The sequence below is a fragment of the Rattus norvegicus genome, chromosome 19 (genome assembly GCF_036323735.1).
Source record: "Rattus norvegicus strain BN/NHsdMcwi chromosome 19, GRCr8, whole genome shotgun sequence".
Classification (NCBI taxonomy): Eukaryota; Metazoa; Chordata; class Mammalia; order Rodentia; family Muridae; genus Rattus; species Rattus norvegicus.
In genome coordinates, this window is record NC_086037.1 from 15,020,481 (window position 1) to 15,038,792 (window position 18,312).

The 18,312-nt window shown below is 41.6% G+C and overlaps 1 protein-coding gene across 2 annotated transcripts; it reads right to left on the bottom strand.

The window, feature by feature from the left end:
• Positions 1 to 299: 299 nt before the first annotated feature.
• On the bottom strand, positions 300 to 5,041 carry LOC134483144 (centrosomal protein of 135 kDa-like). Of its 2 annotated transcripts, XM_063278389.1 has the most exons (6): positions 4,844 to 5,041; positions 3,650 to 3,809; positions 2,321 to 2,464; positions 1,522 to 1,688; positions 700 to 805; positions 300 to 576 (listed from the first exon to the last, which is right to left on the bottom strand). In XM_063278389.1, the coding sequence occupies exons 1-5, from the start codon at positions 4,968 to 4,970 to the stop codon at positions 741 to 743; spliced, it is 663 nt and encodes a 220-aa protein (XP_063134459.1). In that variant the 5' UTR covers positions 4,971 to 5,041; the 3' UTR covers positions 300 to 576; positions 700 to 740. The 2 variants fall into 2 exon arrangements, with proteins under 2 accessions (XP_063134459.1, XP_063134460.1); XM_063278390.1 differs by lacking the exon at positions 1,522 to 1,688 and having other exon boundaries at positions 4,844 to 5,040.
• Between the last annotated feature and the right edge of the window lie 13,271 nt (positions 5,042 to 18,312).

The following is an 18,312-nucleotide window of genomic DNA, read 5'->3' on the forward strand; positions in this document are numbered from 1 at the left end:
CAGGAGCTGTGGTGATGACTCACAGGGTAGAGCATCTGCTGCTCTCTCAGAAGAACCACATGGACCCTAACAATTGGGTAAAGCATGTCAGTGATTATATCATAAAGTGTGTGCCGAGAAAAAGCCACGTTATCCACACAAAAGACACTGTCACACTGAGTACCCCTTGGTGACTCTGAATTCACTTATTAGCCCGGGCTCCATGGAACATGCAGAGATCCATCTCTAGCTGTCAGTTCTAAGCCCTCAGGAGGGGACAGAACCCTTGAATAAGAATGATGGTCTTAAGAGTCAAGAGATAGAAATCAATATTTATTCATAATGAATACATTTTTACAACAAAACAGGATTAAAATGAATGAATAAAAATATTTAAAAATATTGGAAAGTGAAAAACAGTAACAAGAACATATTAATATGAAACAACAAAAAGAAAACTTCAATTAAAATCATAACAAAAATATTTCTAAACAGCATATTCTTAACGAACATTTAGAAGCACAGATGTATTGCTGTTTCTCCTCTAGCACGCATAATGAAAGGTGGTCCCCCAAGTTGTCTCTCAAGTGGTGTTTTCTGAAGAAGAAAGTGAGTAAGACCTCAATCAGTCAGGCTGGCTTAGTGTTATATAAATTTAGGGTCTCTAAGAAGTGACAAATTAACTCTGAGGAAGAATACTCATCCAAAAAATGTTGTTACCGTTCAGGATGTTTGTCATCAGGGACTCCTGAGAAAGCAACTTATTCTTCAGGAAGCTCTCTTACTGCTGTGTGTCCAATTCCAGCTCTCTTGCACTTTCTGAGACCTGGGAGAGGAAGGCAGTTTTTCAGACACTGATTTGGTGGTGAAACACAAGCCAGCTGTCAGAATGCTGCCTTCTACCACCTCAGTTCTATTGGACAGTCGACATGGACCTTTTAACTGATATCACTGTTGCTAACTCTGTGGGCAGGGAAAATCTCCAGCAACCGTCACAGTAATGTGGGCTGCCAATATGGGACCCAGACTTATACCAGTGCAAACCAAGAACAGGGCAATGGAAGGGACCTCATTGGGTTGCAGGAAGAAAGGAGATGTCCATATGTCACCAAGGTTAAAGCCAATGAGAAGTACTAATTTGACATTTGCACTTGGTTCTTATCCCGGAAAGGTGCTTCCTACACAAGAAGTCACATGACCACTTGTCATTTGTCAAGAACCAAGAACTTGTTCAAAACTCTACATAGCATCCAATCTATCACGTGCATGTGCAATAATGTGATATGTTATTGATCTGTCACCATTTCTATAATGCAGCTTCAAAAAGAGCAGCAAAATATACTTGCAAAATAATTCAGTTTCTGAAAAGTGGTTGACTTCCCAGAATACTTGTGCATAGGCAGAGCAATGAACAATTCCATTACATGAGGTGGTTGGCTGGTTGTGAGTGTAAATTAGAAAGGTGGTAGGAGAGAGCAAAGATGTATCAAATTGGCAAACTTTATCAGATATTGTTAAGCTAACACAGCTGCTTGTCCCTACCAGATGATGCTGGGTCTGGACGTTGCTGGTCTTTATCTTTCTTGTTGAAGTCAACCAAATATTTCTGGTTCAGTGCACACTCAAGATGTCCCTCCTTGCTCCCCTGCTTCCGTGGGACCAACTTCTTCCTGCATGTGTTCTCCATCAGGAGCTGGCTGAGCAGGTTTCTGGAAATACAGTCTGCATAGTAAGATCATGCTGCCCTTTTCTCCCATTCCTACTCCCAAGTACCACTAACTCTACCAGGTCCCAGATACCCATGAAGACTTAATAAAATGCATCTTGATACATATAATGCTGCTGCACAAACCACAAAGAGTTAATTCAGGGAAGAATAAATTGTTTGCTTGGCTCAAGCACCAATTATTGTCCACATCTCTCAAAAAGAACACAGATCTACATCTATCCATGAAAGCCCAATGCATGGGGCAACATCAATTAGTAGTTGGCAAACACCCGCAAAAGAGGTCAGTAGAACCAAGAGAAGGTCATGCTAACCATGTGGTCCACGCACTGAGTGTTGTAAAACCTTGTATGACCCCAGAGGCCCAGGTCAGCCTAATAACGTTCTGCTGACTTCAATCAGTGCTGTTCTATCTAGAGCCTTCTGAAGATGCCTAGACAATCCTGGGATGAGTAACAGACTTTTATGGAACTGAAAACTGAGTCCTGATGACCCTGGCACATTGATGTGTAAACAGCACAAGAGATAGAACCAGAGCTGAAGACCGTCCAATCCAGAACAAAGAAATCAGAAATGGCCATTCCACAGGTGACAGCCTTTCTGACCAGGACTTACCTAGAGAAGGTAATCTCCTTCTTCAGCTTATGGTTGTTCTCATGGATCTCAGTGTTCTCCATCTCTAAGTTGTGCAGAATTGACATGACCGCCTCCTCCATTCTCTCCAGGTCTTCATAATATGGATTTGGCCTGAAGTGTGGCCTGGCCCCAAATGATAGAATACAATGAACATCAGCATTTAGGAAGATATGAACTCAGGGTGGGTCCTGTACTACACCAGTCCTGGAAGGACACCTTCTGAATTCTACATATTGGACCTTCTTCAGCTTCAGAAACATGTTTTTCTGCGTCCACCACACCAGAATCTCGGCATCCAGATGGAGGGTTCCCTGGCTCCCTTTATTCAATCAAGAGGAAATCTGCAGTCCAGCCAGTTGAGCTATCAAGAGCCTAGGCCACACCTCCCCATGCTCCCCCACCCCCAACGCACCCAGAATCCTGTGATTTCCTTTTTCCTGTCCTGATAACAGACCATATATCAACCCAAAATTATAATCTGCACAACGAATACAAATATACAGGCAAACGTGGCCACATAAGCAAAGAACTGTGCTGTTGACAGTGGGGCTCCCAGAACAAAGCATTCGCATCACCATGAAAGTGTTACAGGTAAATACTCAGGCCAAGACATAGACTCCTATATTCCAGGTGTGGAGGGAAATATAAACATATAACGGTTGTGCATATGCATTTGGATGTATGCACACACAGACTCACAGACTGAGACACACCCACAAAAAAAGAGAAATGTAAACAGAGTCAGAGAAAGAGAAAAGCAAATATGGAAACAGAGAGCACTGTGAGAACCAGGAGAAATGCATGCACCATTGCTGTGTCCGAGGGGCTCCCACAGACACACAGACAATAACAAACAGGCCTGAGCTTGACAACTTCTAGTCAAGCATTGAGATGAACTGTTTGGGACCAGGCCCCTCAGGCTGCTGCCTTGATCTTCCAGCACTCAGTCCCTGCCTAGCAAGTACAGAGACTCACCATAAACTCACTGCAATTACAATCTTGCAAAGCCACCAGCTGTCAAGGGCTTTGCAAATGCACACTAGACACTCACTCTCCCTGACTTTATCCCCGAATTCTTCATTCAGACCACAAGTTCTGCTTTTCAATAAATGGAAGCAGATGAGTCCATTTTCCATCTCGCTCCTCAGGAAGGGTCAAGGTTCTGAATCTCCTCTATATGGGAGGTGAGGTTTAGCACAGGGTGGTTAGGGAGGCACAGCTTTCTAGAACCCAAAACCTTAATAGGATAAGATGAAGGTGACCTTGCAGACCCAGGAATGAAACAAGAGCGTTTGGAGCGATTCATACCTGTTGTTTTTGGATCTCTCTGTCAGAAACCTCAGGCGATCTCTCAGGTCATTTCTCTCCTCGGTAATGAGCTGCAGCTCTTTAATCAGCCTCTCTTTTTCCTTCTTGGCCTGATTCTCACTTGGGGCAGTTTCAGGGGAAGATGTTTCTCTCCTAGCATCTGTAGGTAGAAGAACACAAGTGAACCTGCATGGGGAGAATGCATAGAGTGTACATAGACCACAGTTAGGCCTAAACAGGAGAACAAGCCTGGAACCCAGTGTCACTGCTAGGCTATTGGTCTATCCTTAAGAGGCGTCCTCAGTGGATCTCAGTTCTCCCACTACTCTATAGAGACCAAGAGATGTAAGCAGCCAGGTGTGCCCTATGCCGGACATCAGGTGCTTACATGTACTACGGAGATGGCTTCTCCAGGATTATCATCAACTGACCAGGGTACAGCTTGGTTTCAGGACCCTCACCCCTGTGGTTTCAGAACTCAGATGATAAATTCACCATCCACAAAACTTGAGTGATTGGAGACACTCAGATGTCCTACCCTGATACTCTAGGCCAACAACTTTGGATTTAAAACACATTTCCAGGAAGGACATGTTCAACAGACTTATCAATTCCCCTATATGAAATAACAAATGCCCCAGAAGTTCCAATAGGTTACAGGCTGAATCTTGGTCCACATGTTCCAAACATTTTTGGTATTTTAGAAAAATGTGTGTAACACACAACCTCTAATATATAAAGCTAATGATGACCCTGCCAGTTAGAAGAAATCAGAGGAGGTCTAAGAACATAAGGTTATTGCCTGGAGCACAATTTTCTCCCTGTTCCTACTGTCAGATATCCACTGTATTTAAAGAAGCAATGAGAGTGAAATACATTGCTGCCCTGTCTAAACTCAGAAAAGGTGGACCCTCCATGACTCCTGATCGTGTTATTATATCAATGTAACCTAACAAATTCACTGTAAAAGTAAAGGCCAGAAATTCACAGGATAATAGCATTGGCCTTACCATATACTCCCTGTGGGGTTGGGGAAACTAAAGTTCTGAAATCCTGACTTTCAGGAATTGTGATATTCATGAAAATTCAATTCCTTTTCAGATGCTCCAGTTGTTGTGGCCCATTGCTAGAAAGGTCAGCTTAAGACTGCAGCCCCCCTGACAGGGAGCTCAAAATATACTGCCCAGAACTTACTAAATATTCCCCAGAAGTGCTGTCTCTGTCCATCATTACTTTGAGACGAAAGGCCAGATTCCTTCACTCTAGTCTGTCCACAATCGACGTTCCCCCTCCCAAAACGCTTGCGAAGACGGGAAAACATGTCTTAGCTTATAACTGCCAGACTCAGACTGAGAGAAACTAGGGCACTGGTTGTCACTGATGTCTGGTGACATCACAGAGGATGCCAGAACTCTCTAGGAGACAATAGAATGTCCAAGAAGGGACAGCAGATGTCATGGGGAGCAGAATTTGCCTCCCTGCTAATGTTCTCCATGTACTGAGCATAAGCTGAGGTGCCCTTTCCAGGAGACTTTCCTGGGGCAGAGTCACTGAGCATCTCCTGCTTCCAAAGCCAAATTTTCTTCAAGGCTTGATTATAAAAAAACCTTAGTAATTCCTATGCATCTAAATGAATGTTTCCTTCCATATCTTGCCCCAAAATGTCTCATCCTAACTCAAATTGTCCTCATTCACCAATGTTAGCCATTAAAACTTCCTGAGATTTCATACTAGCTTGAATATGCAGTCAAAATTTCTCCTGTCTCATTATGTACAGGTGCTTTAAATCACATCAAGAAGTAGTCTGCATGGTAGGTTACAACATGGGTGTGTGTTAGGGGAACACTCATGAAGTCATGTGCTTAGCAATCGACACTTGCCAGAATATTCCTTAGGAGAAGAGTTGAAATCTTTACGGTGCTAGGAAAAGTGTGGAGACCAGTTGGCAGAGGAAAGTGCAATATTGGAGCCACCAGTGAAGGGAACCTCATGCTCGTGGTGGGGTTCTCCTCTGTGCACCAATGTCACCAAAGGAGCACTGCTCACAGGCCTGAGTAAGATATACCATGAGCTTCTATCAGAAAAATAAAATAGTCAAGAGATATAGGGGGTGCACAGAAAGGTCTAAAATGAGGCTATAAACATCATTAAGTGGATAGAGCAAGGTCCCAGCACCTGTACACTGGGAAATGGCCACCAAACCAAACACAAAAGCATCTATCATAGTGAAAAATGAATACTTTATAGAATGCACACACTAACATTGATTGATCACATCCATAATTCAAATTTTGGGGGCAAATTCATTGCCCTAACTATCTTTCTCTCAACTTATATAGCAAAAAATAAGAAAGACAGAGAAAAGGAAAAGTGAAAACAAAATCCCAAGCTTCTCATATGAGGACTGCAGGAAGTGTTATCTGGTGGTCAGTTCTGATTAGACATTTTAGATAGAACAGTGCACAGTGACCCTTGATCTGATGGGCCCTATATAAAGCTTTTTGCAATATTGGAATTTTAACAAACCTCATCCAGAACGTACAGAAGAGGTAAGGATGTGATCACCATGTCCTTGCTCTCTATCAGGTTATTTTTCTGTGTCCTTGATTGTCAGGTATAGAACAGCAACAATCTGAAATAGCTGGTAGACATGGGAAAACGTGGCTAAAACTATAGTTGTGGTTACACACCTCAACTGTCAAAGGCTAATGCTGTCCTCACAGTTCTTGGAAGCCACTCTTGTAAGCCTATCTATTGGAAAGTGGAAGGAGTTTTATCTGAGCTCAAAGTGAACCTGGCCAGCCAGGGAGAGGGCAACATGGGATATTTGTGACCCTGTCTAAAACCAGTGCAGAAAGCCACACTTCATTCAAAGCATCATCCACCAATTCTCGATTATCTACCATTCTCTCCCTACCAGTCGTTCAGTTTGGAATGGTAGAAAAAAATGGAACTGATCTTTCTATTGTGAGGACCTTGATCTCTCTTTCCTTAGGTCCACATTAAGAGTATATATAAATGGATATCACCATCTGAACATCTTAGTATTATCTACTCTGTATATGTAGCATAATACTGTGCCTATGACAATCTCAAGCTTCCTTGTGTGTTGTTGCCCCATCAAGAAGTGTGATGTACTGAGGCCAGTATCCAGGGATCCTTTCAAGGGGTTTGAAGTAAATCATCAGAGATACTGCACTTCTTTGTCCTTAGATTAAATTGAGTGACACAATGTGAACCTGGTGGGCTATTTAACCTTGCATCTTTCTCCCAACCCCACCTTTCTGAGTTCAGTCCATGGCAGAATTCATTCCCCACTATCGTAGATATTTCTTTGTATATTTCCACAAGAGCCAGGTTTCTTTTTTTTGAATAGAATTAGTTGTAGTCAATCAACTGCTGCCCTATGTAAGAAATGATTAGTATCTATTGTAATTTACCACACTGTATTTGTGTATAGGAGTACATTGTTGGAAATCCAGCATTACTGAGTAATTGGAAACCAGCGCTGTGGCCTTGCCTTTCTGTGCCTCTTCCTGGCTCACAGGCAGCAGGGGGCAGACCTTGAGTTCCTCTTCAGGGACAGAGTGGTGTTGAATGGGCACTGAGCAGGCAGAGAAACACAGCTGAGGCAGCTCCTTTCAGTTATCAAACACATCATCTCCTTCCCATCTTAAGGGCTACTGCTGAGGTCTTGCCCCCCTACATACCTTAATAGCAGCGAATTTGTTACACAGCAGCCAGCTCTTTCCTATTGTTCTGTAATACACCTCCACATCATGGATGCCAAGAAACAAACTAAGAAAAACAAAAAAACCTGATATTGAACTGTGAGGTGCTGGTCACATACCGTGTTATGTTCTGTATGTTATGAGGTTTCTTAATCTTAACAAGTTCCCCAACTATAAACTTCATGAACTTGATAAATGCACTAATTTCTGTTGATCCATTACCATCTGCTGTTGCTGTGTTTAGATGGCTCTAAGACCAAGATGGCTTATTGGAACAAAGATATATTTTGGGTACAAGAATCTTCTTTTGGGTCAGTACAACAAAATGAATTATTAGCGGTAATTAATGTATTCCAGGATTTTACTCATGATGTAAAAGTATTATAGCTGAGTCAGCTTATGTTGTAGGAGTAGTACAGAATATTGTGACTGCTCTTGTTTCTACATCTAAGCTTATATTAACTGTTATTCTCACATATTAAAGGACTATTGTTATTATGAAACTCTAGAATATTCATTGCACATATTAGATCACATTCAAAAATGCCAGGATCTTTAACACTTGGCAATCCTATGGTAGATCAATTAGTGGAATTTGCTACCCCAGAAGAAAACAGTCATAATCAGGCCAATACAGGATATTTGCATATTAAATATAAGGTTCCCTATTCTGAAGCCAAACAAATTATTGCTAATTGTGGTATTTGTGAGCCTTCACTTATAAAATGTATTCCATCTGAAATTAATCCCAGAAGAATGCAACCTAATACATCGTGGCAGATGGATGGAACCCATATTTCTGAGTTTGGTCGCCTTTCACATACACATGTAAGCATAGATAATGTTTCAAAATTTGTGTGGTCTACACCATTGCCAGGAGTACGCACTGCTCATGTTATACAGCATCTATTGGAAACTTCTGCTGTTATGGGACTGTCCTCTAAAATTAAAACTGATAATGGACCACCATATATTTCTTATCAATTTAAACAATTTTGTCAACGATATCATATTGTACATATTACTCATATAGAACACAATTCACCAGGACAAGCTTTTGTTGAAAGGGTTCACCATACCCTGAAATGACAAATTATAAAATCAAAAAGGAGGAAAAGAGATGACCTTATGCAGCCTGAATGGAGTTTGCAGACCAGTCCCAGAGTAATATTGGCACAAGCATTATATGTTATTAATTTTCTTAATTTACCACAAGGTGAAGTTATATCAAGAGCCGATAGACACTTTGTTGAACTTCCCCCAGAAGGCATGGAACAGACAGTATGGATAAAATTGTCGGAGATGCTGAATGGCAGGAAGGGACATCATTGTATATAGGGGAGAGGGTTTTGTCTCATTACAGGATGGGAGACAATTCTGGTTACCCGGGAGATGGATCCAAGCACAGAATGATAAGAACCGCACCCTACCCTCAAAGGAATCCAGTTAAACCAGCTACATTTTCTCCTGATGGATATTCTCCCGAGACGAAGGAGGTGTCCTCCATTACTGAGGCCCTGGCTTCTCTTAATGTCAAGAAATGACAATGGATAAGGATCCTTGCAGTGACAACTCCATTACCTGTGTGGGGTCAGGTGAAGCGATTAAGCACTGAAAGGAAAAAATGTTGTCTCCTTCAGGAAAGCCCTTTACTGCTGAGCATTTATTCTTAGCAGTGTGTGCTTTACTCACGGTTTCTTCTGCTGCAGCCAATGCGAGTTATCAGGCTTATATTGATTATCCACCTTTATTTGAACCTGCTACTTGGCGGGGAAACAGATGTGGTTTTATACACCACCCCAAGTATTTTATCATCTCTTTGGAATAATTTGACTTTTTGAATAGATATGATGGAGCTCTGTATAATTTTCCTTATGCTGGTTTAAAGATGCCTTTGTGTTTAGGAAAGAGACCAGGCCTACAAATGGGTTATTAAAATTGTCGATTACCAGGAATAATTGTTACAAGCTCCAGGATTGACAGCTTTGTCTATAACCAAAATTGGAATAACATTACATTTGTTAGCCAGCCAGTATATCCTATTTGTGCTCGGTTTACTTATGTAGGCTTAAAATATCTCCCATGGATTTGGAAATATTGCCCTGGCATGTTTGGAAAAATTATTGAAGATAAATGAATAAATTGGGGTCCTTATGGCCAATTATTAATACATGTTCAGAATGGAATGTTACCACTTGTGATTTGTCAAATGTTACCAGGATGAACTGAGAGGAGAATGAAAGCCTTAATGGATGCTTGCTGATGGAATGTGGAGATGGAGACATTGCTGATAACCGACTGGCCTCTGTGGAAGATCCTACTGAGTTTCAAGCTCATTTGTGGAAGATTGTCACTGCATTAAAAGAAGGTGTGCTTGCTCATGGAAGCTTTTCTTGGCCTGCTCAATCTGCCTCTCAGTATAATTTTACGATGTTTAAGAAAGAAAAGCTTAACACTATGCCATATTTATTTTTAATATGTATATTTAATTTTAATAATGGATTTGCTTATATTAGCTGTCATTTGTATTCATGTATTAATTCATCTGTTCAGTTTAGTATGAATCAAGATTCTATTATTATATGCAGCAAAAATATTTGTCTTGATACCTGTTAATTTGGGATGTCATTGGTCTCAAGATCCCCTTAATCATGTCATTATTGTTTTTTTTTAATACTCTGCTGAAGAGAAGTAAAAGAATTCTTGGAGTCATTGTTGCAACTATAGTTAGCCTTATTTCTGTTTCTACTTTTACAGCGGTTTCCAGCATAGCATTAAAAACACCTATTGAGATAAAGCATTTTGTTGAAGACTGGCATAAAGATTCGCATGAGTTATGGATAGTGCAAACTAAAATTGATATTAGACTTCAACATCAAGTAGGTATTTCAAAACAAACAGTAGAATGGTTGGGTCGAAAGATGTTATCTTTGGAAAAATATGAGGATTTAAGATATGATTGAAATCCTACTACTTTTGTGTTAATAAATATATGGATAATGATACAGAACATGATTGGAAGTTAATTCAAGCCTATTTAGAAGGTGATGAAAGTGCTACAAAAGTAATTAATGCCTTGAAATATGATGCTCGATGAAATAAGATACGATGCTGTCTTTTGGTAAACAGCTAGAAGATACTACCCCTATGGAAATATGTAAATTATTGGCTGATCAATTGACAGGATTAGATCCCAAGGCTTGGCTTCAAACGATTTTCCATAGCTTGGGAGGAGCTAGTTTTGGTATAATCTTATGTACATTGTATATTATGTTGCTTTATTTTTACATGACTAAACCCCTACCAGGACATGTAGCTATGTCATGGATAGTGTTTCTTTTAAAACAAAAGAAAAAAGAAGGAATTGTTAAGACATAGAGATGCAGCTCCCAGGCAGGGTCAAGAAAGGCCTGGTGACAGATTCAAGTAGGAGCTGGAATGCCAACCTGGAGAATAAAATGTTTCTGTCACTTGGCCTTAAACTATGTTCTGCTGTGTCCCGTTTCTGTGGAAGCAGTTCTAACGCTCTCTTGGTAATGGTGAGTATATTTTGATTATAATAAGAGAGATGATTTGTTATATGAATATTTTGAGAAGAAGCTTTTGTTTATTCATATTTCTTTGTTTAGTCTTCCCTTAGTTGTTCCTGGTATCCTGGGAATAATGATCTTATGGTATCTTGACAAAATGAAAATTGTATTACTGCATATTCCTAGCATTATAAGGACTAATAAAGCTTACAACTGCGTGCAGTTTCTTCTGCCTTTGCTCTGTGCCCCCTGTGTCCTGGTGATATGCGACCATACCCAGGGCCCCCAATTCACTAGACATTGACAGTGGGTCACCCCAGAAAACACAGAAGCATCTACCTTAGTCAAAAATGGACATTTTATTGAATGCATACACTAACACTGATTGATCACATCCATAGCTAAGATATTAGGGGCAGAACGGTTGCCCAAAATACATTCCTCTAAACTTATAAAGCGAAAGAAAGAAAGAAAGAAAGAAAGAAAGAAAGAAAGAAAGAAAGAAAGAAAGAAAAGAAAAGAAAAAGAGAAAAACACAAAAAACTTAAGCTTCTCATAGGAAGTTCGCAGGAAGTGTTGTCTGGTAGTCAGTTCTGATTAGGCCATTTTAGATAGAACAGTGCATAGTGACCCTTAATATGTTGGGTCCTATATAAAGCTTTCTGCAATATTGGAATTTTAACGAAACTCATCTAGAACATAGAAAACAGGAAAGAATGTGATCACCATGTCCTTGCTCTGTATCAGGTTATTTTTCTGTGTTCTTGATTGTCAGGCATAGAACAGCAACAATCTGAAATAGGTGGTGGACATGGAAAAACGTGGCGAAAACTATAGTTGTGGGTTACACACCTCAACTGTCAAAGGCTAATGCTGTCCTCAGAGATCTCAGAGGCCCCTCTTGTAAGACTATCTATTGGGATGTGGAAGCAGGTTTATCTGAGTTCAAAGTGAACCGGGCCAGCCAGGGAGAGGGCAACATGTGATACTTGAGACCCTCTCAAAAACCAGCACAAAAACCAACCCTTCATTCAAAGCATCATCTATTAATTCTTTATAATTTACCACTTTCTCCCTACCAGCCTTTCAGTCTGGCATGGTAGAAAAGGACTGGGAATGATTTTCAATTCTAATGACCTTGATCTCTCTTTCCTTAGGTCCACATTAAGAACACATGCAAACGGGTATCACCATCTGAACAACTTAGTATCATCTACTCAGTATATCTAGCCTAATACTGTGCTATGACAATCTCAAGCTTCCTTGAGTTTCGCCGACCTAGCAAGAATTATGAAGTACTGAGGCCACACCCAAGTGATCCTTACAAGGGATTAGAAGAAAGCCCTGAGAGATGCTCCACTTCTTTGTCCTTAGATTAAATCACATTGACACAATGTGAACCTGGTGGACTATTTAACCAGACATGTTTCTCCCAACCCCACCTTTCTGAGTTCATTCCATGGCAGAATTCATGCCCCACCATCCTAGATACAGAGTTTAGTGATATGTAATTATTATCTAAACCTGTGTATTAAATTTTGTCATTTTGTTAATTTTTCTGGTTTTCACAACCTTCTTTGATTAACTGTCCTACTTTTGTTAATTTATCTCCTGTGTTCTCTGGTATTTTATCCTTCCCTCAAACTAAAGTATTCCTTTTAGGATCCTCTAGAGAGCTGTCTTACTGGTTATATTTTGTTAAATTTATTTTTAGTGTGCATTAGTCAGAACAGTAGCTGGGCAGCTGCTGCCCTCCATGGTATCAGATCTACTTTCCAAACAATAACGCTCAACTCTTACTGACTGTGTCGCATCTTGGCTGCTCTTTGTTCCCCTTGGACAGCCCTCAGGACCAGGCTCTCCTCTCCCTTAACCATGGCTGCTGTCCTCTTCCTCTCCCCTCTCCATCACACAAGTTCTTCCTTTATTCTCTGGCAGCTTCTTCTTCCTTCTTCCCTCCTCATGATCCTCTCTAGCAAAGCCCTCAAAGCTCCCCTCCCCCATCTCTCTGCTGTGCAGCTGTTGGCTGGTGGCTTCTTTATAATCACAGTTAACTGGGAGCAGGGTCAGTTTTGGGGGGTTAGCCAGTCTTGAGTTCTCCAAATTAGAATTAAAATACAAGCAGAATTAGGCCAATACACTACAGGGGATTCTTTTGTTTTGTTTTGGTTTAATTTTTGTTTTACCTTTTTACTATTTATTTTATTTTTGGCTATTTTATTAATTTGTTATTTTATTTACTTATATTTTAACTGTGGCCCTCTTTCCAGTATCCCCTCATCAAGCCTCACTTCCCATTTCTGCTCAGCTTTGCCTAAATGACAGTGCTCCCTGGCCACACATACCCATTCCCACCTCACAACTCTAGGATCCCTATTTGGTGGGCAACAGGTCTCACCAGAGCCAAGGGCCTACCACTGCATTAATGCCAGGGAAGTCAATCAATCCTCTTCTACACAGTGACCTAGAACCATAGACCCATTCTTGTATACACTTTGGCTGGCAAAAGTGGTCCCTAGGAGCTGGGGGATTGGTGAGAGAGGGTCTGATTAAATATTAAAGACCAATGATTGCTGCTTTCTCTTCTTTTTCTGATTGTGGGTGAAATTATGTTTGTGTGCTTGTCTTTTTTTCTTTTTGAAATTATTTCGAGGTGATTAATTTCTTGCTTTTTGGGGGTATAGTTTAGCTCATTGTCTTTGAGTTTCCTCCTATTATCATCTGTTAGGGTGTCTTAGAGAAAAATATTGTTTAAATTTGGATTTCTCATGAAATATCTTGGTTTCTCCATTCATGATGATTGAGAATTATGCTGCGTATAGGATCCTGGGTCTGCATTACATCTGTCCAGGATTTCCTGGCTTTTGGAGTCTCTGTTGAGAAGTCTGGTGTAATTCAGATAGGTCTGAATTCATTTGTTACTGCATATTTATACCTTACCCCTTTTAATATTCTTTCTTTGATCTGTGCATTTAGGGTTTTAATTGTTATGTGAATGGAGGAATATTTTCTGGTCTGCTCCCATGTGTCAGCTTCTATGGCAGTGGTTCTCAACACTCCTAGTGCTGCACACCTGTAATACAGCGCTTCATGCTGTGATGACTCCCACCATGAAATTATTTCATTACTACTTCATAACTAATATTGCTACTCTTATAAGTCATAATATGCAAGGTATCTGATATACAATCTTTGTGAGTGGTCATGGCCCAGAGTTTGAGAAACATTGCATTATATACACTTTTATTTTTTTTTTTAAAGAGAGGCCTTCATCTAAGAAGATCCTGATGCAGGTGTGAGAGCAGAGACACCCTGACGTAGTGACAAGTTAGGAGGCCCAAGGCCACTTGCCTTAATGGCAACAGAGATTCCTGGCTAAAGGCACAATCTGAAATCACTGTCCCCAGGACATTTCTTACCTCAGTTTTCCCCTATTACACGGTGTGTCTGCTTGGCCATGTCTGTCCAGGAAGTCAGTCCCTGTCGTCTCTGATACAGACAGAATGCTAAAGGTGAGAATGTTTTCCTCTGTTGGCTCCCAGTCACTTCTATAGAAGTGAGTTCAAATCCCCCGTGGGTAAATGTGTGTCTCACATAGTGTGTGAGACTTGAAATGTCATCCTTTTTGTTGACAAAAACCAACTCTCATTCAGATTTACAGCTGACCAACACTTAGTTTCAGGAGAATGAAGAAGCTGGCCAGGCCTGCAGAGTCAGATCCCCTCCCTGCCTGGGACAATCCCACCCACTGCAGACTTCAGCTTCACCTAGCAGCTGTTATCAGAAAATCTGACCTTAAGGTTCTGAAGTCCACACATGCACAAAACCTAAGGTTGTTAGATGGTGGATATGGGGTTTTTCTCCAATTTAAAATCATTCAGGCCTCTTTTCTCCCCTGGGATGCACTTTGTTCTCTCAGGTCTGTTCTTCTCAGAAGTCAACTCTCAGAAGGGGCACTTTGCTCTAACTCCTCCATGGGACCCACCCAGCATTGTGACTGGAGGATCCTATGGAGTTGTAGCTCTGAGCTGGGAGGGGCTGCTCTCACCCTGACTTGAAGAAGCCTGTTTTCACAGCTGAGCTAGATCTGAGGAACAGGTGCTTTTAAAGAAGCATGTGAAAGTATCTCCTGCAGGAGAGCTCACTATGCAGGGAAAGTCACACAGGACAGGGAAAAGTGGCTTCCCAACTTCCCGAGGGCGCTCAAATCAGGGAAGGTACCTGATTTCAGAGAGTTTGAGAAAGGCCTCCATCTCCCTGAAAGACTTCCCTCAATCATAAGTCCCACCACTATCCCAGGCTCAGCAAAGCCCTGCACCTGCCAGTTTCCTGCAAAGAAACCCAGTGTGGAGAATTGAGGATAACACTTCTAGGAAAAGGAAGACACAAGTCTCTGGGGGTCCTGGCCTGGAGTCTGTCCCTTAGGCTCTCCTCACTTCCCCTAGGTGCCTAGGGCAGAGGCAGGGTCAGGAGTAGGGGGAGGGGCAAGTTCATGGTCAGGGGCAGGGGCAGGGTCAAGCAGTGACCTCCAGCCACAAGATAGGCTTTGGGTGCATGGAACACGCAGCAGCAGAGCTCGCCCTGCCCTCCTCCTCTCTGGAGTGGGAAAGCATGGAGACCTGAGAGGTTGGGAAGAGTTGGGGAATTCACAGCTGCTTTCCTCTGACTGCAACTGCAAGTGCAGAGCCAGAGAGGCTCAGGGGATTCCCCGATTCCCTGATGTCATTGTCCTTGTGGATGTCCAGGTTAAAGGCTGTGCTTGGCTGGGCCAGAAGACCCACAGACAGGTAGAAGATGCACAACTGGCCTGTGACCTCCCTGGGCACCCACTGGGACCCAGCTCAAGTGGACACAGACACTCACCACGCACCCTGCCCCAGCCCTAAGCCTGTGCACACCAAGGCCACAGCACCTCTGCTAGTCTCTCCCACCATGAGCACTCACCCTGGCCCCCTGGCTGGCTTACACTCTCTGTAGGGAGCTCCTTGTGTGGTTTAGACACCAGGTTGATTATGGCCTCAGAGAAGGAGTTTCACATTGTTCCTTCTCTTTCAATATAGTGGAATAATTGAAGCACTATTGTTATTAGGTCTTCATTAAAAGTCTGATAGGATTCTGCGTTAAAGCCATATGGCCTGAGATTTCACTTTTTAATTTTTGGAGGGGCAAACTATACTGACTGTATCTATTTTCTTCTGAGAATTATCCATGTACCTTCCCAGATCTGTGTTTATGTTGGTAATTGTTATCTGTCTAGAAAATACCAATATCAAATAGATTTTCAGTTTTCTTGAGTAAAGGCCTCTGAGATAAGACCTAATGTTTGTTGAATTTGTTCATTGTCTATTGTTAGATCCCTCTTTCCATTTCTAATTGTGTCAACTTAAGTATTGTCTATGGTGTGCAGTTTGTTTGTGGAGGAGTTGACTATGTGGTGGATCTTCTCAACAAAAATACAAAAAAAGAAACAAACAACAAAACAAACAAAAACAAAAAAAAACAAAAAAAACCCAAACCACAGGTCTTGGTTGCCTTGACTCTTTGTGTTTTTCACTTTGTTTGTAATTGCCAGATTTGATTTGAGCCCTAAATTAATTTCCTGCCATAAAATCCTACCTGACAGTCTATGGGATCTGGTTTGGCCTCATCTTGGTAAGAGCAACATATATCTACTGAAGCTTTTCCTGCTCTCTATAGTGGTGATGACGTGAAACCCTTACTGAAAACAATGCATAGCACGTTTTAGGCTGTATTAAAGCAGGCCACCATTTCAGTGTTCCCTGCAAGGTGCCATGGGACAGTATTAGCATATGTCTGCATGTACCTTGACAGTTTTCGTTAGGGACTACACACACACACACACACACACACACACACACACACACACACACTTTACTGACTGGTGCACATTCTTTGCACACAAAGAAGAAAGTGAGTAGTAATGAAAACACACCAATAATGGAATTGATGGAGGGAGTTGTGGGGAAGCTGGGGCTTAGAGTTACTTAAAGGCCCTATGCAGGCTCTCCTTTTGTTGGAGGAGAAACTTCAAGTGCAATGTGGTTCTTTATTTTCTTTCTCTAAAGCACAGAGGGCTAGGGTGGAACACAGGGCTTTGAGCATGTTCGGCAAGTGCAGTCACACTGAATCAAATCCTAGGGCTGGAACCTATTAATCTTCTACAGAATTACAGAGCAGCCAGGATGAAGACTCTCAGCTGAAAAGGTGGACATCTCAAGACAGGCACTGGACAATGGCTGACAGACTTGACTGAAAACTGGAACTGTTTTGCTATCTAATAGGAGAAGAAGGCACCTCATAAAACACTGTAGTCTTAGGACAGTTTATGCAGGTTAGGATGACATGAACTATTGTCTCAGGTCACAGATGTCAGCACAAAGTATCCAAGGTATTGTATGCCAATGGTAGCATTAACAGAACAAAGCACACAGTGTCATGAAGACATAAATTATGAGTTTGTGTAGCAAGACCCAGGCCTCTTCCAGGTTCTTAGATAGTAACTGAGAACCTCAAATACGGTAGTGATGTGATAGTGTGGGGTGAATCTAGTTAGAACTAGTTTCTATTGTGACACAGATGACTCTTTTTTGTGTCATGTTCAGCTTATGATGAATGACTAGTCCTAAGCATGAGAATAACCAAATACTACATTGCTTCTCTAGCTGCTGAGCTTTTAAAAGCCCTGGTATGACAGCAAGCTTTTGTGGACATTCTGGATTATTCCTTCTGTACTTTAACTCTCTGACTCACCTCCACTCTCAGTAAGTTAGATCAATTCCATAAATTGGAATCAGTCACCTGGAAAAAATACATTCTCAATATGATCCCAGATTGGCCATGGAAAAAGGGTAGCTTGAACTGTCCCACCTAGGTTCTGGGCTTCACAGGCCTGCTCTCCAAAAGAAACCTGTGTTCACAGCTGTAGGCTGCATTCACTATGGATGCCCTTGAGGTTCCTCCCTAAACTGCTTAGATTAAAATAATTTTCAAAAAACTGATTATGCCAATCTGGCCTACAGGAAGCTAGTTTCTATTCTGTATTTTATCAGATGTGCATAATACATATGGTCATCACTGATAATAGGTGAAAGATCTGCTCTAATATGGACACTAAGTGATGCTGGAGGATGATCCTGACCCACAATGAGGAGTGGGAACACCAGAGCCCTGTAGGGATGCCTGGCAACCTAACACGTTGAGCACGCAGAGCTCAGTAAGTTTCCTGTGATCACACATCTCCTGAGATCTCTCTATTTAATTGGAGGTGATCCTATCCACCTAATACAGCACCTCCTGTGGAATAACAAAAGCCACCTGCAGGAGCTGTGGTGATAACTCACAGGGTAGAGCATCTGCTGCTCTCTCAGAAGAACCACATGGA